The sequence below is a fragment of the Lichenostomus cassidix genome, chromosome 11 (genome assembly GCF_008360975.1).
Source record: "Lichenostomus cassidix isolate B80296 chromosome 11, HeHo_3.0, whole genome shotgun sequence".
NCBI classification, from domain to species: Eukaryota; Metazoa; Chordata; class Aves; order Passeriformes; family Meliphagidae; genus Lichenostomus; species Lichenostomus cassidix.
In genome coordinates this window covers 19383967-19406713 of record NC_139492.1, presented here as the reverse complement: position 1 = coordinate 19406713, position 22747 = coordinate 19383967, and the positions used below count along the sequence as shown (strand labels likewise).

The 22747-nt window shown below is 41.9% G+C and overlaps 1 protein-coding gene across 4 annotated transcripts in view; it reads right to left on the bottom strand.

Annotated features, from left to right (window-relative positions):
• LOC146432426 (transcription initiation factor TFIID subunit 4-like) overlaps positions 1 to 17755 on the bottom strand; it is a 146505-nt gene extending 128750 nt beyond the window's left edge. For 2 of the 4 annotated variants that reach the window (XM_085072067.1, XM_085072065.1), the window contains exons 1-2: positions 16714 to 17752; positions 12835 to 13007 (exon numbers count right to left, since the gene is read on the bottom strand). In XM_085072067.1, coding sequence (XP_084928193.1) covers positions 12835 to 13007; positions 16714 to 17713 — 1173 coding nt within the window. In that variant the 5' untranslated portion in view covers positions 17714 to 17752. Of the gene's footprint in view, positions 1 to 12834; positions 13008 to 16713 lie in introns of all 4 variants that reach the window. The other 2 variants (XR_014854591.1, XM_085072064.1) reach the window with 2 other exon arrangements.
• Between the last annotated feature and the right edge of the window lie 4992 nt (positions 17756 to 22747).

The following is a 22747-nucleotide window of genomic DNA, read 5'->3' as shown; positions in this document are numbered from 1 at the left end:
ACAGCAACTGCAATGTGAAGTGCAGACAAAGGAAAATAACTGGCCTACAGCCTTTCAGTCAGTAGCACATCCGACAGCTCAGGAAATTTCTCTCATTCAGCAAACACGTTACTTATTTTGTGATTTACTCTCACTGCAGGACTGAAATCTCTTGCCATCATACAAAAGGACGAGATTTAGGAATTAAAAACTGTTTCCAGCAAAGCTGTTATTTAATTTTGCAGGAATGTAAATACTATCATAAAAGAAATATATCACACAATATGGCAACGATGACAAACTGAGAACCATTCACTACTAAAAATGAAGGCCACACTGTGTCTTACAACTTGCATTTATTAATATTTGCATTCACATACTTGGGAAAGACAAATTTTCTAAGTGGATGGAGTAATAAATCATGGCTGATATTGCTTCTCACATGATAAAACTAGTTTTCCTTTATTTACATTTTAATTTCTATCTCTCTAAAATTAGTATTTTTATAAAGAACTGCTTATTTTGGATTCTTACATTGTCTTTTAAACCTACATAAAATACTTCTTCAAAGAACATCCAGTGTACTCTAAGATATCTCTAAAAGGAACAGAAGCCCAGGCAGGCATTCAAAGCCCCAAGCACTTCTTACAAATCAGTCCAGCAACATCATCTACTGGATATCAATCTTCTGTACTTGGGGAAAAAAAAGGAGGAAAGAAAACAAATCAAATAAATCTACCTGACATCTGAACAAACCCCTTTTTTTGTTAGTATGGCTTTCAAGATTTTTAAAATCTTGACTAGGGATGCCTTCCATCCTGAGACAGCCTAAAGACAATAAACAGTATCATCACGAAGAGGCAGAATTGTCTGGTTTTTTGGAAGAAGGACCATATAAGCTTTTTCTGTTTTAAATACCCTACACCTCTTTTCTCCATTATAAAAATGACCAATTGTTTTATTTTAAAACACTGGTTGAATGAAATTATATCTACCTGATGAGTATTTGCATTTAAAACATAAATATTGCGTATCTTGTTCACTTGCTTATAATCAGTTTCCAGCCTAAAAACGCAGCATGCCTGTGATATCTGCCCCCTTATCAGTCTGTGCTTCCAGAGGTGAGGATTTAGGAAACAAGCAGAAAACCAGGGGCACTTCTGGCACCTACTTGGTGCCAGGCAAGATCTGCAGCCAGAAATCCACAAATACATAGCAAGACTTCAAGCTAGAGAATTCTTCTCAGCTAATAAATGCTCATGATTCACCACAGGAACATACTTGAAAATAAAACTACACATAAGTAAAAAATTTTCACTACCATTATATCATTCAACTAAGAATGTGTTCCAATGTGCCAGACCACAGCAACAAACTGTGAACTCTGAAGATTAAATTCACCCTTGGTTTTAAAAATCAGTAGCAACAAAAGCCTTTGTTAGAAAATGGCAGTAAAATCTACTAACGTTGGATATGAAGAAGAAACCTCACCACCAGAGAACTATACACAAGGTAATGCAATAGTTTATTAATGTGGTTCCAAAACTCAGAAGGGTTAAAAAGGTAAGTATGAAATGAGGGGATGAAAACATAACAAATGATCTTCAAACAACAGCTGCAAGTTGCCAGAAGATACTCTAAGGATTCCCAACACAAACACTTCAAGAACTGGTAAAAATTATTTAGAAACAAAAAGCTGTGTTTTCTATGAAAGAAAACTTGTAAACAGATCTCATGAGAAATACGTCAAAAAGAAAACAAAAATTATCAACATTATTTTTTAAAAAATCATAACCCAATGCGTCAAGTTCCTACTGGAAGAAGCTAAAAGAATTTATCATGTTCCGTAAGAAAAAACTGCTGCGGTTTGGCATGATGCTGTTAAATACTGAAATTACCAGGAGAGTTAAAAAGAAATACAATTTCAAATGTAACTATTTTTTATTAGATAAATCAGATGTTTTTACATTCCCTAAATACACAGAAGCAACCTTAAAGAGACTTTTGCCCTGTACTCAGACATTAACAGGCAGGGAACTAAACCAAGAATAAACACAGTAACTAACCTGCTACTGATGTCCATGGGGACACTGGAGGATGTACATGCACAGACCTGAGCTGGCTCTGTCCACACTGGTCAGAAACACAGAGCACAAGGCTACCAAGGAAAGGAGGATTTCAGAAGGAACAGCCTGGGGGCGTCCCAAGGTTTTTTCTGCCTGCCCAAGTCACACAGGTAACACAAGCAACTCCAATTTCAGGGTGCAGTAAGCCACTTCCACACAGGCTGTCAGAGCATATTGTTCACAGGGAAGAAATACTCTGTGTCCCGTAAATTCACTCCCTAAATAACATCTCCACTTTCTGTCTCCCCAGAAGTTCTGGGCAAATGAACAGAGAGGCAAAGCTTGGGAGAGAATCCATTGTACCTGCTGTGCACAAACAAGCTGCCTCAGTACTTCAAAGAATGCACAAGGCTGCATTTGAAAAAGCAAGTCACTTGAACATGGAGAAGGCAGTCAAAGTATCAAGGATTATTTGTCACTGCCAAGGCAGGACTGTATCAGTTTTAGGGACTGCACTGCATATTCACAACTTTATCAAATGAAGACAACTTAAACTGCCACAGGTTAGTATGTAAATCCTTGGGAACAGGTTTGTGATCCACTTGTATTTTGTATTATAGAACCATCTACTGACCAACACTCCAGGTACCAGCAGCACAGGCTCTGCTCTACAGGGCAGGAGAGCTCACTTCTAACAAGTAAGTTCCATATATTTTTCATGATCATTCCTGTCAATAAACTTGGCCACTCTCAACCACAAAAGGAAGAAAACACCCCAACAGCATTTGAACAAACACTAATACAAAAGCAGGGCCAAGTTTCTCATGATACACATGGTGCCACCTCTTGACATCTTCCAATACATGGCTTTACTAAGTGTTATGCAAAACTCAATTTCAATGAGATCTTTAAGCTTAGATTTAAATTTGCAAAACCTGAAATAAAATTCAATTTTATTTCTAATCATTAATCAGGAAGACTTCTTATAAACACAATAGGCCATGCTAAGATGCCATCTGAGATGCTTCAAGCAATCAAAAACAGTGTTTAACAAAGAAAAAACTCAAGTGGGATTGCAGACACTGGCAGAAGCATAAGCTAAAGGTCAAATCTGGGAGCTCACCTGTACTGGAGTGGCGTGGCCAGGTTTTGGTGGTGGGGTGGCATCTGTGAGAAGCTGCCAGAAGCTTCTCTGGTGTCCAGCAGAGCCAATTCCAGCTGGTTCCAGGATTGACCCAGCCTGGCCAAGGCTGTGCCCATCAGTGACAGTGGCAGCACCTCTGGGGAACGTTTAGGAAGGGGGAGAAAATCCCCATGGAATTGCAGCTGGGTGGGAGGAGCAGCTCTGCAGACCCCCAGCGCAGGGCAGGAGGAGCAGCAGCTGCTCCAGGGGCTGGAGCTGAGATTGCCCTGAGCCTGGGGTGCAGCCCATGCAGAGGCAGCTGTGCTCCTGCAGCCCATGGGGGTCCTGGGTGGATCAGAGATCCCCCTGCAGCCCCTGGAGGGCCCCACACTGGAGCAGGGGGGCCTGAAGGGGGCTGTGACCCCAGGGAACTCCACACTGGAGCAGCTCCTGGCAGGACCTGTGGCCTTGTGGAGAGAGGAGCCCATGCTGGAACAGGTTTGCTGGCAGGACCTGTGACCCCACAGGGATCCAGGCTGGAGCAGCTCCTGAAGGACTGACTGCACCCCATGGCAAGGGATCCAGGCTGGAGCAGCTGATGAAGGACTGCAGCCCACAGGAAGCTCTCAGGCTGGAGAGGTTCATGGAGTTCACTGTCTCCCCTCCTGTGGCAGGGATCCTACACTAGAGCAGCTCCCATTCTTCTACACGAGAGCACGGGAAGAGTGTGAGGAGTCCTGAGCAGGAAGGAGCAGCAGGAACAACCTGGGATGAGCTGAGCACAGCCCCCATTCCCCAGCCTCCTGCACCCCTCAGGGGAGGAGACAGAGAAGCTGGGAATAAAGTTAAGCCCAGGAAGAAAGGAGGGGTGAGGAAAAAATGCTTTAAGATTTAGTTTTTATTTCTCATTATCCTACTCTGATTTGATCTGTAATAAATTAATTCCCCCCAGTCGAGACTGTTTTGCTGTGTCAGTAACCAGTAAGGGATCTCTCATCTCTCCCTGCCCTTTTCGTGACTCATGAGCCTTTCCTTACATTTTCAATCCTCATCCAGCTGGGGAGGGCAGGGATGGCGAGGCTCTGGTGGGCACCTAGTCTCCAGCCAGGGTCAACTACCACATAATTTTTTAGTAACTCATACAACCTCTACTACAGGCACAGCTGTAGCCCTAACTGCTATTAATCCATCATAACACTCCCCATTAGCAAAGTCTGCTTCCCGAGACATAAACTTCTGAGGAGTTCATGGAGAAACTTCACATATTTACTAACTACCTCTCAATTCCTTTGGTTACAGTTCATATGCAAGAGGCACTTGACTTTCAGATGCAGAGCAATTTGTCAGACTTGATTTTTTTTTTTTCAGCCTGGTAAAAGTACAGCAAAATTGACCCATAATATTATCCCTTTAAAAGCTGGACATTTACACACAATTCCAGAAAATGACTGGGAGCAGAATCTCTAGTAGGTCAGACAACAGAGGCAGAGCATTCACTGCCACCACAGTATCACTGTGGAGCATCAGAACCCAATGCAGGGAGACGTTGCTCTGTTCCTCATGTGCACAATGTCCCTTTTGGCACAACAGGGCAGGAAGAGACAGGACTGGGAGCAACACAGGACAGGCAGAGGAGTGTGGGGCCACCAGAGAAAACATTCACAAACCAGGGGTTCTAAGTCCAAAACAGCTATTGCTGAAGCGAATACTTATCAAAGTACTTTCTCATACCCTGGTGAAGTGATTGGTCCTTCTGCAACCACCAGCTTTCCTCCAAAATATCTGGTGAACAAACCCAGCTAAATTTTGGCACTATAGTTGGATTCTACTCCTGCCTCAAGTGCCTAGTGCTGCCTGCAAATACAGATAGTCCATTGTAATCAATACTTCTACGCAGTATGAGTGCCCAACTTGAAACCTGGAGTTTGTGACCAGCAGTGGCCATGGCTGGACCTGAAAGAAATTAAGTCAAACTGAACACAATAAATTAACAAGGATTTTCATTTAATACTTAAAATAGAGACAATTAGGCTCCATTTCCTACATATAAAAGGAGGCTAGTAATCCCCTTAACTGCATTGTTGGGAAAGTTGTTATAGGGATAAGCTTCACAAAAAAACCTGCTTGGTTATTAATTCCCACTGCAGAGGGGGGCAGCAAGTAAGCCTGAAGCAACCCATGAAACAGTGGAGGAAAAAAAATATTATATAATTCTTCATTAATTATGACTGTCCAGCCTACACACTGTAGAAATTAAATATAACAGTAGTGTGTGGTCAAGCAGCATAGTGCATATGTGGCATGGGAGCCACATTGACACTAGTCAGGAACATTCTTTATAGCATTTCATAATCTCTGCATGTTTAAATTTACAGCCTTACTAACATTTGAGTGTTTTCTAAGTTTTAGAGCTGTGTTAATGCTATAAAAATGTAAACAGTACAATTTGTAAGTACCGAAAGCTTATTGTCTACTTATACAGAAAATAACCACTCATCATGAGAGAAAACAGTTTTGTGGTTAAAGCACAGTAAAGACCACACATTTCTTATTCTCTCTGACCTCCCAACCCACCTGCCCTCCTACCACAAATGTATTCTCCAGAATATTGCAAAGAAGTCCAAAAAACATCTATACAAAAGAAGTAATATGGAATAGCTTATTTGAAGATAATGGCAGTACACCTTAGCAACAAAAAAGATATATCTATTTGCTTAAAATTTCTGCAGAGTAAAACAAGCATTTTCCAGAAAAGCGGGATATGAAAAACTGTAAGGAAAACAAAAATCAGTAATAATATATGAGAAAAAAATTACCAAAGCTGCCATAAAAATAAAAACAATGCTGAAAACACAGGCATCATCTATAACCAGAATTATCTCAGATTTGAAAGGCTCTGCTTTAGCAAGAAGAGCAGCTCATGAACCACCAGCCAAGCTTAGAACTGCCCTCAGCACCACAGTGAGGGCACAGACTGAGCTGTTGCTGCTCCACAGAGTGTGATTCACAGCAGCAACACAGCCACAGCCAGAGCAGGGGATGTAGCACTTGGCATCCCTCAAAAAACTTTTCATTTTAAAAACAGATAGTAAAGTGAAACTTAACAGAAAGTGAGTATTGAAACACAGAAAGTAAAACCTTAGAGGTCATGATATAAACTTCAAATCCCTAAGAGTAGAAGTTCGAAAAATGCCTAGAGCAAGAAAAAATAAAGCTAGAAAAAACAGTCACTTTCCTTAAAAAAATATATATATACACATATCAGACTGTTTAGACAATGAAAACAAAACGCAAATGATTGCTGATCATCTTGGTGGCAGCAGGACTGTTAAGTAGCCCACTTATGTGCCTAAATATCTAAACCATCAAATTTCACACATAACTACCTTTTCTGACCACTAAAAACATACAAAGAAACTTAATACAGGAAAACACACTTTGAATCAAACTTGAAACAAAAACATTAGTAAACTGTGAAGCCAAATCCATTTTCAGCAGCAGTCCTGTGAAAATTCCAATATACACGATTTCACCTGCTTTGAAGTTCCAACAACAGATATCCCAAAATAAAATATTATGCGCTAGGCCAACATTTCCTGTATGATATTCACTTTATATTCTTAGTTGATGGGAGCACTTTAATTTTGTAACAAATATAAAATAATTTTAATTAAAATAATTTGCAATAAGCAACTTATTTTTTGCTATTTGGTTATGCATGTAAGCCCACCTGGGTATAAGGATACTGAAAGCCAGTGAACAAAATTTATCAGAGGCATGAAAAGCCACAAACTGTACAAATGAAAAATGCAGATAAACAAAAGAAACACAGCAAAGGAAAACTAGATGGCAGCACCTCCCTATTTTTCACAATTTCACAAGTCTAAGATTCAAAATAAGATAGGGAGGCAAAAATTTAATGCAATCTAATAACCAGTTTTAAAAGACTTCTGAATTTATTATCTCTGAAGAATATAGTAATGCAAGTGAATCCATACTATTTGAGCTGCTCACAGTACAAGAATCTAGAGCAGGATTCTTCTAAGATCAATTTAATTTCCAACAAATAATGGCTTGTTTCCTAAAAATCCTATACCTTAACTAATGTTCTACAGCCAATAAAATTTTGGCAACATTAAAACTTTATTAATATTCAGCTAAAATTAATACCAACCAAAAAGCAAAAGGAAACTAAAACCACAAAAAGAAAACAGTTAAATTAAAATTACACACATTAAATCAAAACACCCAAAATTTTATTTCATTAGACACGTTTTTCAAAAGAAGCATATTATCACTTTCACAGTACAGCAAGCTTGCACTTTTTAATGCATCAAAAGATCATTATAATACTCACAGAAGACCAAGTACTTCCATATAAACCCTGAGATACCAATATTAAAAAAAAAGCCTCTTGTAGCTGCACTGATATGAAAAATATTTTTAATATACCTAAATATTTTGTTATTTTTCTCTAAACAGAACAAAACACTGTAGAAAAACTACAGTTAGGCATAGATAATACCACAGAATTGGAGATTCATTTAGGTTGGAAAAAGCCTCAAAGGTCAATGAGTCCAGGCATTAATGTCCCCATTACAGTCCTACACAATCTTGTAGTTTGAACTAAATTAAAACTGTTATATGGTACAATTACACTTACTCATGTTCTCTTGAATAATTTAAAGAAACCAGAAAGACTGTAAATGGAAAAGATCATTAAAATATCGAATACACCTTTTTATTGCAGGTACTTCTCTCAACCACTGCTCTCTCTGTACTGTTGTTACTTTCAGCCTCTTGATTCTTTCGACTGCCTCCATTTCACTGCTCCTCTGTGTTGACTGTGCTGCAGGAACTGTCCATCCTTCTGGGACAGCTACCCATGCTTCAGCACCTTCGAGTTATGCTTAAACTGATCCCTCCGTACGAGGTACATGCCTAACCTCTCTTGCCAGTTTTCCAGAATTCCACTAAGAATGGAAACAGTCAGATTTTATTCATGCTTTACACAGCAGCAATTCAGAGGTGCATAACTAAATGTTCATCAGATTACCCCACCAAAGAGTCAAGAAGAACTCAAGTCTTCCTTTCAAAATGGATTTGCCTCTCCTCTCCTAAGAACCGAACACAAAAGCATATCCAAAGCTGTACATCTGCCTCTACTCCTGAAAGCTACACAAAACAAGACAAAATACTACAAGCAGCAGAAATCAATTAATTTAACTAGCAAATCCAAGCACTAAAAGAGAAAGAAACATCAGCTTTAAGTCTACTGTGCAACTCAACTTTGTGCCTTGACTGCCCAGCTGAAGCATTCATCATGGGAAGACTGGAATTCACTGCACACCCACAGGAGACAGCAATGCAGGATGTACAGGAAGTTAGGTATCCTAATCTTTCTGAACTCTTGTGTTTGGCACTGTAATCCAAATACATAGTTTTTTAAACTTGGGAAGGGAAGAGAGTTGGCTCTATCAATTCCCTACAAAGGTACATATTACTGTATACAGGTATTTGACTTCTGAACCTCCAACAATGGAACATGTGAGGATAAAGCCACTGTCTTTAAAAAAAAGCCTTTACTTAAGCCCTTATACAAAGTCCTTAAGGGAAACACATTACGCTTTCCTTTCTCAGCAACTTCCATTGTTCCCAGAGAAAGGTGCCTCCTTCCTCACATACTGTCCTGGATATCAGCCCAGTTGCTGAAGCTAGAGGAATTTTCAGGGGAAACCTGGTTCATTTTCCTCCAGAACATCTGGAAGAAGATCTAGCAAATTATGGCCCTGGGATATGGAAAGAAAAATCTTTCTGCAGTGCCAGGCTGCAGAAGTGGTTCAGAATCTGAACAGGTCTGTATGCATCAACCAAGCAGATCTTATTTCAGAACGTTTTAAGTATTGCCTTAATTTCCCCTCCTTTTTTGAGAGTGGAGAAATTACAATTACATAGTTGTCAAGGTGAGAGAACCGAAGAGCTTTCAAATTTAGATGAACACTTGGGTAGTTTTTAATATACTTTCTTCTAGTTTTAAAAAAAGTAATTCAAAATCCATTTTATGTCTCCAGTTAGCACTTTCAGCACTCCTTAATGAGCTGCCAAAAGTAACTGTCATCTTTTGCAATTTCTTTGTCATGTTATTTAATATGCTGTGTTTTACATCTAGCTGTATGGCTCACAACAAACCCTCTCATCACAATATTTATTTAAAGTGTATATATAAATGAACACTGAAAACAAACACTTAGCTGAGTAACTTGTGACACCTGACACAAGCTAAAAATTAGGACAATCTGCAGAACAGCAACCGTAACACCCAAAATGTATGAAAGCCATGTCTTTCCTAGTTTATGTTCTTCTTAAGATATTATTTCCTAGGATCCCTAAGGCAGACTGCAAATTTCCGCCTGTGCTGACTTTCTACATAGGTATAAGTAGGGTAAAACAAACTCAGTGACTAAAGTACAATGCTAAGTGCTACACATTTAAAACACCCTGCATTTTAATCCAAATAAAGCTATCCTGAAATAACTGAATAAAGATACAGTAATAAAGTTGAGCTCTGCACAGTAAAATACCAACCATCCCACTAACATCAGAGAGAAAAGTTAAAACTCCATAGGCCTACCATGTTCATCTATCTCACAAAACACTTTGCAAGACTTAGGCAAAATAAATGTTTATATTCAGTCTGTCCTGAGCTAATGGCACCAGAATTTTCCTGTGCTTCAGTCACACTGGACAGCACAACTCTTGAATTTTATGTACATATAAACCTTGTTATATACATAACAACCTAGGACATCATTTTTTACTAATTTTAAGCTTATTCTGAAAATTTTAATTCACTGGATTCAGCTTTCTGACACACCAAAAAGAGATCCTGAAAGAAAACAGCTTAATTAAAAACTACCTGAAGAAAATATTTTTCAGTACACACAATTGCCTTTATTTTAGAACTTGATCTCTGAATTGACTAATTACAATGACTACGCAAACAAATAACTGACATTTCTAAAATGTGAGCATTATACTTATTATCAAACATTTCTTCTGGAAAACCAATGAACAGTCTCTGGTTATAAACCATCCACCTAACCAAACAAATAATCTAGTTGTGATTAGATACACCTTTACACTCTTGCTTTAAAAGGCTGTCAACCACAATTTTTAAAGCACACACTAGTGTCAAACATATATAACATGTAAGCATGTCACAATGAAAGAAGACTCTGCAGATCAAATGCAGAGTTAGGGAAGTTCAATGTGAATTTCCCAAGGGCAATATTAATTATTTCTTAACCCCGTTAATTACAACAAATACAGAAATGATGCAGTAGAGTTTGGGCTGCTACCACAAAGATCTGCCAAAGGAGATGAATCCCAATAAGTTACAATACCATCATTCTAATCCCCCTACACTAAAATAATCAAATTTTTGCATCTGGCAAAATATTTAACATTCATAAGGCCTTGCTGGCTTCCTCTTTTCTGAACCAGCGTGTTGGCACTAGGTAGTGTAAAGGAATATCTACGGTGCAGTGGGGTACTTATCTGGGCAGAACACTGTACAAAAACAATTACAACTTCCTAATACCTGAACTCCTCCAGATTTCAGCTGACTACAAACACCTGAACACACAGTATCCCCATGGTTTCATTTTTATATAAACCCATCAAGTCAGATTATACTTCTGCAACATTAACTGCTTGATACAAGTAGGGAACAACTGCCCAAGGCCAACATGATCAGCATTTGCTGGGCACACATCTTAAGGCTGACTTTGGGATCCAAACTCCAGACTGAACCCAGAGCCAAGCAGGGGGTCTGCTGACATTTCTGCGTATTTCCTAAGGTTCCATGTGCAATAAAGGTTATTCCTCAGAAGCCTTCAAATTACAAACAACTTATTAATATGAATGCTTCCATGCTGAATTTTAATTTGGTATGCTGGCCATAGCAATTAGTTACATTAAAAACTAACCGTTTGGAAGAGAAACGGCTAAAAGTAACTCATTTAACAGACTTAGATCCCATTCTTGATACAGTCCCAGAACACAGCTTCTATTTTGCATTTACACGACAAACTTGTCTCAGGATGTATTGCTAGAGTATGTGCTTGCAGTAACTACTAAAGAAGTGATTGTACATATTCACAAAGAAAGCCCCAAACAACCAAAGACAGATGTACAAAGTCAGGAACTGGCTGCAATTTTGTTGTCATCAAACTAGTAAAAAAAAAAAAAAAAAAAAATCTGTAAATGAATACAAGTATCTCTGTGTTTATTTTTCTTGGAACACATTTCTCTTTGAAGGTTTCTACAAGTCTTATCCTTCCAGATACCACAAATTTAAACACTAAATTGCTGCCTTTTCTGCAAAGTTCTTTAACAAATTTCATCCAATACTGCACTTACCTCTCTTATGAGAGCATAAAGTTCTTCCAAGTATTTCCAAGCTTTCATTTATCTTTCCTGAGACACATTCCATTGAGTCTTTCTAGTGACACTCACTTCTAAAACTAACATTCTAGTTGGCCACTCTGTGGTTTAGATTGCCTCATGTTACTGTTTTCAATTCTCTGAATTTATTCCAGCTTCCATCTCTTCTGAAATGTTTACCATTGTTTTCAGTTTTGAATTAAACTTTAAAATCATTTAGACTATAAATATGGGGTTATACATAAAGTTTATAATGGGACAGTAATCATATGTTAAATATTGGAAAATACCTGTTGAAGTTATTTCAAGCAACTTCTACAGCAACTAAAAAGTTATAAAGGCACCTTTTTTCATCTTTCCACACAGAATTACTTATCACTTCTGCAAACACAGACCTTAGGCAAAACTACCTTAAACTCTGCTTATTATTTCCATGGCACAGCAGCCCTGTATTAAAGATGTCTGCCTCTACATTTTAGTAATATAGCTCAGCTCTAGCCCCAAACGGCCCAAAGCTAAACTACCTCTCTACAAACTTTTAAATCAATGCAACCTTCAGAGAATTAAAAAGAAAAAAATTACATTCACCCCCGAAAATAAATCAGCTCTAAGTTGAAATCAACACACTCCACTGAAGAGCTTGGGACAGGAAAGCACTCTGTCCTGTCAATCCCTAGAAAAAAGGAAATGTACTCACAACACAGACAAAACTTTCAGTGCAGACAGATCACACCCAGAGGTGGATTAAAGGAATCAAACCTTTCTTTTGAATAAAGTATATTTAAAAAGTTATTTTAAAATATCATTGCAAATCCTCGAATATAATGTCGGTTGGCTTTCTCTTTTCTAAAGTCCAGTGAAATTAGCTATCCTGGAATTCAGCATGCTGGAATTCAGCATGCTGGGATATCACAGTGCTTCTGATTCAGGGCAGCAAGGAGCACTTATTAAACCAGTGATACACAGCTCAGACTAAGATTGAGTTTGGAGCCTCCCATCATCTCACCATCTGCACATAGTCTTAAGAGACTCTCTAAAGCAGAATTTCTCCCTAAACAGAAAAACAAAAATCCTAGGCCTCATAAAATAAACTACATTTGAATAAGTATTTCCTGTTTTCATAACAAAAAGAGAAGGAAAGCACAGTTGCAGAAACATAATAACATGTAAGTAATAACATGTAAGACATAATGCATCGAAGTGAAATCAAGCTGGACACACCTGAGCTGTTGACAAGCGAAAAACAGGGCCAGCTGTGGGCACAGAAAGCCGGGGTGACATGTTGGCAGGACTCTGTCCCTGTGTCTGCACCTGAGCCTGCATCTGAGCCTGTGCCAGAGCCTGCTGGGGCACCATCACGAGCTGTCCAGCGTCCGTACGCACCAGGACCATCCCTAGTGAGGGCAAGGGAACAGTCACTAGACAGTAAACAATAGCAAGGATAACATAAAGAACTATCTAGCCACAGAATACAGAGTAAAATAATATATAGCACTGTACATTATTCTCTATATCGTATCTTTTTTTGATTCTCATGTAACACTAGATGTTATTTCAAAGAAGAAAAGGAGCCCCCACTAGCAGACCGGATTCAGTTTGGAATTCAAACAACTGCAATTTCTGGAAAAAAGTGATGAAAAAAGCAGCCACTTGGGTGTTTGGAGGACAGCAACTTCTAGCAGTCTAGTCAGGGTCAGAAGAAGAAAATTAGAAATAAATACTCATTAGAAGTAAACTATAAGGACAATGCAGCTGCTGGAAGCAGAATTCAGCATGTGCATAGCAGGGACAATGACCCGAGAGCTCTACTAAACAACACCTTATGAGTACATGCAAATATTAGGCCAGACACACTTCTGAGTATACAATATCTGAGATTTACTTAATGTTGAGCATTAACAGATTAAGCTATTTGGTACCCGCCATTACCACTTTGGGAGGCACTACCTGTGGTTTAAACATCAACAACAAACACTGTCAATCCCAGAGAACCAACACGACTACTCAGCACACAATGATACAGCACAGCCAGTTTAGAAAGTTGGCAAGTGTTTTCTAACACTTTCTGGAAGGAAATGATAATTTTTTCAGATTATTTGCTTGTAAAACACCTCGCAAATGGAGACCATCTACACAACAGAGCCATTGCCATCAAGCTGTGCCCTAGGTTTTGTAGTCAGCAGGTCAGAAAAGGGGAGACAATGGCTGAGCTGGCCCTTGGATCCTGGAGTTTCACACTTGTTCAAGGTCACTGCAAACCACACAATGTTCTTCCTATAGTTCACTCAGAACTAAGAATCAGTTCTCCAGACAGATTATTTAAAAAGAATTTCCAAGTTAGTTCCAGAAAACATTTTAATAATTTAACCTAGATAGGATACAACAGGTCAAATAAACAGAAAAACATCTTGTTTACAATTACTAGAGAACCAAAAAACTAAAAACCTATGAAGTCACTTTTATTCTGCTGATAACAGAGTCAGTAGACACTGTTTCTACAACTTATCTCTATGTGCAAATTGCTTAATGAATTTTTTTAACTTTTCAAAGGAAAATGAAGAAGGTAAAAGCTTATATCCAATTCTAAAGGTAAAAGCTTATATCCAATTCTAATTATTAACTTCCCAGGAAAAAAAAAAAAAAACAAACCACAACACCTTGCTAAAGGAACACAGTTTACAACATACCCTGGGGATAAAGAAATTCAAGCACTACTGTAACAAATTTCAGAAACCTATACCAAGAAAGCTTTTCTTTCAATCTCTGACACAGAAAAACAAATCCCAATCGTGGGACACATGAGTGAACTGTAGCACACACAAAATCACTCACTCACCGAGTTGGGTGCTCCCAGCCAATATTTCCTGCTACAAACACAAACAGTAGGCAAATTTCTGCCACTATAAACTAAAGATTCATGGAAATCAAGGTTTAAGGTAACAGGCATACACAGCTACAGCAAGGACCCCATCCACAGGCCCTAAAAATAATGCTCTTTCAAAACCAAGAGCAATTTGAAAATTAAAAAGTTGAAAAAAACTCATTAAAAACTCATCTATAACGTAACTGTTATGGCCCATTAGCCATTTAAGCACCAAGCTTCAGAGTTTACATTTACAGAAAATTCTGCTAACAGATGATATTTGGTATATGCCATTCCTAAACCATCTGGTCATCCTAATATACCAACTGGCCAAACGGGTTATCACTTCTCTGATTATACTATGAACCTTATATAGAAATCCTCATAGGATAATACCTACCATGTATTAAAAAATATATGTTCTATTTGCATTACACAGATTCACAGGCGTGTTCTTAATTTATCTTCCCATTTTCTAAACCTAATTCTGAATAGAGAAAAATTGAGCAGAAAGGACAAATGAATTGCAACACACACCACACGGTCTCAAAGTTGCAGACACAATTACTACTACAGATGAATAAATGCTCATGTGTTAACGTTACATTTTAATTCTGTTTGGAGGACTAAAAATTCCTGTTGCTGAGCAGTTGGTACAAGTTAGAATCCAGTTAAATGATGAGATTAATTTTGCCTTCCTGTCAGTCACATAAAGATGAAATACACAATTTATGAGCATTATATGCTAAAATAATCTGTTCTCAAAAACTGATTCTAAATTTCTGTCTTATATCGAAGTTTGCTATATGGGAGTTTCAGATTAATTATAAATGATCCACACCAATCAAAAAACTCAGAAATAACACTATTTTTTTAGTAACTTCCTTTTAGAACATACTATCTTCACGTTTATGAAAATTTAATGGATTTACATCTATCTTGTAATAAAATCAAATTCAAATTAAAACTCTCTAGTGTATTATTTCTGTAACATTTTTTAAGTCCTGAATCAGACTGTTTTCAAAGCTCCCTTTTCCCTCTTCTATTGAAAGTAAGTAACAGATCAAAGTATTGACACAATGAACTTCAGAAACCGAGTACAAAGTTACAATGCACATTATCATCTGAATATGGTAATCTTCAACAGATTAACAAAGGGAGTCAAAGGCTAAAGGCACTAACACAGTCTGAACAGCAACTTACCTGTTTCAAGTTAGTTGGGTCTTTGTGAAACCACCAAGCTTTGTATGTTTGGAGCATCAGACTCTGGAGGATTTTTTATAAACTAGGGCCAAATACACAACTACTAGAAGTCCACTTAGAAGCACGCTTCTACACCCTCACATTGCTGCTCTACTTAGCTAATAAATATCAACTATTCTAAGAAACAAGTTGGAAGAAGTAAGTTATTTCAGACTACATCAATAGCTCCACATTTTAACATGCTATCAATATTAACAGGGGAAAAAAAAAAGAATTAGTTTAAATGTTAAGTCAACTGCTAAATCAAGAAGATGGGAAGATACTCAAATTTTTGCAACATGAAAATCTACGTAGGGGAACACAATATCCTTCAGATGAAACAATATACAGGTCAAGAGTAGGAATCACGACGATGAAGGGATGCTGGTTTAGTTTGCTAGCAACCTTGCTGAATTAATTTTCTAGTAATGAAATTTAAGAAACTTAAGAAGAGTACAAAGACGACATAACAGTTGCTTCAGAAATAAAATCTGGTGATGTGAAGACTACTCTCACACAGCAAAGGGATTATCACAATTACTGAAATTACAAGTTTTAGATTACACATATTTGCAACTTGGTTCACAGCAGAAGACATTCTTCCAAGCAGAAAACTTTTCAGGACTATCGAGTGTAAAGCAGAAGATAAAGTCCTTCAAAACACATATAAAGTTATTCTTAGCTAACATTCTACCTTTTTATCCAGGGCCCAACTACACTATCACAGAGTAACTCACCGTGACTGGTGCTCTCCCCAGGACAAAACCAGTAACTCATCCAACAACAGCTGCAATTACTCTGCATTAGTCATACCAGTTACACCCTAATTAGCGGCAGCTTGTTCGTCAGACGGTGCCTTCAGACAGGTGCCTATTCTTTGCTTTCCAGCACGTCGAGCAGCGGGGAGATGACAGCTCTGAGGGAAAGCAAAGCCCCCGGCCAAGAGAAGAACGTTAGAGCGAGCGGCGACGAAGGGAGCGCTGCGCACCACTTACCGGGCGGGATGGTGAAGCCGGGGGGCAGCTGGATGGTAGTCTGCGGCGGTGGCCGCACGATCAGCTGCGGGGCCACGATCCGGGGGGCAGCGCCCAGCGCCGGCCGCGGCGACACGGCCTGGGGGGCGGCGGGCAGGGCAGCACCCGCCTTGGCGGTGACCGCGGGCTTGGGCGCGGCGGGGGCCGCGGGGGCCGGAGGGGCCGAGCCCGGGGCCGGCGGTGCGGGCGCGGGACTGGCGGAGGCGCCGAGCGCGGGCTGGGGCTGCGCGGCGGCTGCCCCGCCGTGCCCGCTGACGGGCGGCATCGCGGCCGCCCGCGCCCCCGCGCCCTCCTCCTTGGGCGCCGCCTCGCCGGGGCGCGGCGCGGGGGCAGCGGCGGAGCCCTCGGCCGCTCCCGCCGCTCCGCCGCCGCCCCCAGCCGGGGTCCCGCCGCTCCCCGCGGCCCCGGGCGCGCTGTCGGCGGCGGGCGGGCTGGGGCCGGAGCGGGGGCTCCCCGCGTCCCGCGCAGCGGCGGCTGCAGCGGCCACATGGTTGCTGACAGGCTGGGCAGGGGCGGCGGGCTGCGGCGGGGCGGGCGCGGCGGGGCTGCCGCCGCCGGGAGCCGCTCCATGTGATTGCTGCACACTACTACTGTTTACACTCGCTCCCCTCCCCGCCGCCGCTGCCGCCGCCGCCGGGGGAGACGGGGACGGGAGAGGCCGCTGGCCGGGGGCTCGGCTCCCCGCGCTGCCGGGACGGCCCGCCGCCTCCCCTGCCCCGGGCGCGGGAGAGGACGCGGAGCGGCCGTGCTGCTGCCGGCCGGGACTATTGCCCCCCGCCAGGCTCCCCTGCTGCGGCTGCTGGGACTGGGCGGAGGTCCTGGGCGGGGGCGGCTCGGCGGGGCCGCGGCCGCCAGCCAGCTGCGATTCCAGGGATCCCACCAGGTCGCTGAGCGCCTTCTCGTCCACCTCCTCGGAGAAGAGCAGCATCTCCTCCAGTGGGTCTGACGCGCCCGCCGCCATCTTGCGCTGCTGGGAGCCGGCGGCGCTGTGCGCAGGCGCGGAGCTCTGCCGCGCGCGGGGCACCATGGGAGGGGCCGCCCCTTCGCCCCGCCCCGGGGCGGCACCGCGAGCGCCCGAGCGTCCGGCGGGAGCGCGGCTGGCGGCGGGTGCGCCGCGCCGGGAAACGGCGGCGCTGGCCCTCGGGCAGCCGCGCGGGGAAACGGCGGCGCTGGCCCTCGGGCAGCCGCGCGGGGAAACGGCGGCGCTGGCCCTCGGGCAGCCGCGCGGGGAAACGGCGGCGCTGGCCCTCGGGCAGCCGAGGGGTGGCGGCGTATGCGGGGAGGCGCCATAGGAATGCACGCGGGGTGTGGAGCAGCCTCCCTGTCCCCCGGTCTCCGCAGGGACCCGGCACGGCCGTCCCTGCGCCCTCCGCCGTGTCCCGGTGAGGCGGTGGCGGCCCGTCCCGCATGGGAGGAGCGAGCGAACCGCCTCGAGTGCCCCGCCGCGGCCCCTCCGCGCGATCTGCGGCGAGGGAGATGTACCAAACTCTAAGGCGCGCACAGCTCACGTTTTCACTGCTCTGCTTTGCAGCTTTACCGGTGTGCAAAGCTACTGCTCTACCCAAACCCGAATGGCTGCAGGGATACAATTTCATAACGGGAACGCTGTTGGCAGAAGATTTGGAAACAAAATACGAGGATTTTTGCATCACCAGAGCAGCTGCTCTGGCATGCTCTGTTCCCTCAGCATCCTCGGGGGAAATTTAAGGTAGTTAATTTTGTTGCTTACAGTTTTGTCATTGCGCTCTTGTGTGCGCTTTTCCCACCAACACTTGCTCACACATTCTGAAATTACTTCTAAGAGAAAGACAGTGGTTCTAAATAATTTTTTAAATAATGACAGGACAGTGTCTTTGATAGGACCCTCCAATTAAAAAAAATTCCCCTATGAATAACACACAAGGCATAGCTATGGATTTGTGACCCCAGCAGCAGGCAGCAGCTTGGATTCCAGATCTGTCTGTGCTGGCCCGCAACAACATGAGAGTCTGCAAACTGGGATGTACTGGAGATGTTGCTCTGTGGTCTGAAATGGAGAATTGTTCCTCATTTTGGGATCTCTCAGGATTTTCCAAAGAACTGAAAAAAGTGCCTCAGTGAATGAGGCACATGCAATTGTTCGATGCACTGATGGGAAGGAGTGGAGAGCTCGCTCAGCGCCTCTCCAGTCCTGGCTGAATCTGCTCAGTGCTACCGTGTACGACTCGCTGGAGTCACAAGACTAAACTCCTGGCTGCTCTGTTACCCTCTGTTTCCTCTTAAAGGAGGTTACATTTTTATCCGGGGTAGTTTTTCCTGATCATCCTTTAGGAACAGGTTTATGATGAATCAAAATAAACCACTTTTTAGATACAGGTTGCTTTAAATACAGGTTGCACCAGTTTAATTAGGATAAGTTTAAATGTCACCTAAAATTAAACCAGTGCATATTTCTTCAAGAAAGCAGTCAGTAAAAATACTGAAGGTCCAAAGGCATGGTAGGATGGATAAGCAGTGCATGAATGGGAAATTACAGCAGTGTTTATGAAAAGCAGCATTAACTGTACACAGGAGATCTATACATAAAAAATTTGCTTAGCAAATGAGCATTGCTTTTGCGGAGTGCTACAGCTAAATTAAATTTGGATTTTTAACAAATATTTCCACCTGGAAGTTTAATTAAAACACAGTAGACACTATGATTCAATCTGCTACTGTATAAATATGAAGAATAATTATTTGGGTTGGAAAAACTATAAATCTATCCAATATTACTTTTTTATGAGTCACAGACTTTATTGATTTTATCAGAGAACATTCCATGCATCCCTCACTTAGTTGTCCTGTTCCTGGACTTCATTTGCATACAACCATCTCCAGAGTTTTCATCAGAAAATGGAAAGTTAGACATATGATTCTGCAACTAGTCCTGACTATATAACAAATTTTAGCGTCCATTTTTCTTATACTATGGCATTGAACTGGGTGTTTCTATAAAAACCACCCCGGAGGAAACTTAATTGCTTTGTAACTTTAGAACTTAAGAGTCACCTTCCCACTGGAAGGAGAAAATGGAAAGTATTACAATTTTAATGTACATTTGTATGTAGGTAATCTGTGAAATATTAATTTGTATTTCCTCCCACTCACCTCTTTTAAAATGAGCCATTCTATATACATAAACACACAGGGTAAGGAAGTGTCAGAATGTTTTATTTAATAAAACATGATGTGTATTGACTCACAATGGACTTCCTTCAAGTCAAGAGGTGAGGACATACCTAAGAATGGTTCTAAACTTGTTGCTGAAACTGGCTTTGGGCTTGAACTTTTACAAGGGAAAAACACTTCTATTAAAGTACAGAATCTCTGTGAAATTTTGTATTTATTCTGTTGTAAGAATATTTTTCAAATATTTTCATGCATTTTGTCACAGAAAACATTTCTGAATATATTTGTTGTTCTTTCATTCTTAGGAGTTATGTATGTACAGAATTAAAAAAAAAAAAAAGAGTCTGTTGTAATCATCTCATCTGATCTTTTACGATACAGTCTTTCCTGAATTATTTTTTTGTTTGAGAGAGATTATGGCCTTTAGGAAAGTTAAATTCTAACCACGGTTTTAAATTTCCTGTGAAAGAAAATCCACCACAGAACTTGTTGAGCTGCTCTGCTCAGTACTGCTCAGCCCTGTGCCCTGATTGCAGCCCAGGTTTGCCATTAATAACTCAGTACACAGTGAAGTCCCCCTGCCATGTTCAGCTGTACCGAGTGATAACAGGGCACGGGGACAAGTAACGTACTGTCTTCTACAGAAGTGAAAGCGCTTAGAAAGGAGAGCTACTTTCCTGCTTATGTGCCATGAGTTTGTCTGAAATACATACTTTCAGTGCCTTCAAATACACAATTCAACCAGCTTAAGTTTAAATTTAGCATTAACACGGTACCTACCAATTCAGGTAAGATTTTGAGGTAGCTTCTTAAAATTAAGAACTCTTTATCTATGTTATTGAAATTCACTTTAGATTACAAAAATATTCCTTCAGCTGCTCATTTTAGGTATGACATAGAAATGATAAACTCCAAAAATTGGACAGCACGAAGATGACTAGAGAACAAACAACTGTCCGAGGAATAGCATAGATGTAGGTTGAAAAAGACCTCTAAAATTCCCCCAACACTGCCAAGGCCACTGCTAACCCATGTCCCCAAGTGCCACACCCACATGTTTTTCCCTCTAGGGATTGGGAGTCTGCCCTGGGCAGCCTGACCACCCTTTCCATGAAGAAATTTTCCCTAATTCAACCTGAACCTCCTTTGGCACAACTTGAGGCCCTTTCCTCTTGTCCTGTCCCTGTTCCCTGGGAGCACAGCCTGATCCCCCTGGTTTCCCCCTCCTGTCAGGGAGTTGTGCAGTGCCAAAGGGTTCCCCTGAGCCTCCTTTTCTCCAGGCTGAGCTCCTTTCCCAGCTCCCTCAGACAGTCCTCTTAAGATTTCTACTCTAGATCCCTCAACAAATCTTGGTGCACTGCTTGGAAGGCAGAATATGTCTAAGTTTAGTCTCATGTATTTCAGTTGCAAAGGAATTTCTTTTTACATATGGCTTTTAGAAATTTTGAAGCTTGCAAAGTTAATTGTACATACTTGTCTAATGACCTAGATAGGACTTGATGGAGAGACTTAGGAATATTTGACATCAAAAAGGCTAGAATTTAACCCTTAAGTATTTCAAGGGGTAGTTTTCTATTCCTAGGGGATTATGCCGGTCTTGTTTGTCCGTTTTGGTTTTTGTTTTGGTTTTGTCATTCATTCTGGCCATCTTCTCTCTTCCAGAAATGTACAAGTTGTTTCAGAAACGGCTGTTAAGCCAGTTCAGCCTCCAGACAGCTGAGAGGAGCTCTCAGCCCTGGGTGTCCCTGGCTGCAGGGAGGCTCCAAGCAGGGCCAGGCTCTGCTCCGGGGGCAGTGATGGCACAGAGGAAGGGCAGGACTGAGCCCAGGGAGCTCCCCCTGCACAGGAGGCACAACTCCTTCCCTGGGCAGTGCCAGCCCTGAGCACATTGTGCACAGAGGCTGTGGAGCTTCCTCCCTGCGGATATTCCAGAGCTGTGTGAACACAATCCTGTGCCCTGTGCTCTGTGATGGCACCAGATGAGCCACTGTCATCCCTTCCAACCTGACCCATCCTGGGATTCTGTGAAAAATAAACCCTGGCAGTTTTCCATTTGATTTCTCTCCTGAAATGCTCATCTGCTGTGTCCCGAACTGAAAGAAATGTCCATTTCTACTTCCTCTTCCAACCACAAGACTTTGGAACCTTGATTCTATAAATGTAGAATGGGAATTTAGACATATGATTCTGCAAATAGTCCTAAATATGAAATAAATTTTAGTGTCCATTTTTCTAATACTGTGGCATTGAACTAGGCATTTCCATAAAAACCACCCTCTCCAGTTTTGAGAGAAGCAGATGAGAGTAGTCTTAGGAAGATGTGTGCCAGAATTCTCCTTCCTTCCTTCCTTCCTTCCTGCCTTCCTGCCTTCCTTCCTGCCTCCCTCCCTCCCTCCTTCCTCCCTCTCCCTTCCCTCCCTCCTCCCCCTTCCCTCCCCTCCCTCCTCCCCCTTCCCTCCCCTGATACATTGTCTGTAAGGCAGCAGGAAATCCGTGTAACACAGACCATAGCTGATCCTCTATACTGTTATGAGGCTCTCCACCTCCTCCTCTCCTGCCACAGACCAGCCTCTCTCCTTGTAACAGAATATAGGTGTCTGTTGTTCCTCTGAACAGTAGCTCTACTTTGAGCTGAACTACAAATGCAAGTTTTCAACAGTGGTGTCCCACAGACTTGATATTGTATATCCAGTCCTTAACAGCAGAACTTTGATTGAAAAGCTTTCAAGTAGCTCAGAACACGCTGGATGCAATTACAGTAAAGCTCCCTGGACACTCCAGTCCTGGAAACTGGACAGTCAGTTCAACTTGGGCACAAAGTTTCCAGGAGCCTACACATGCGCAG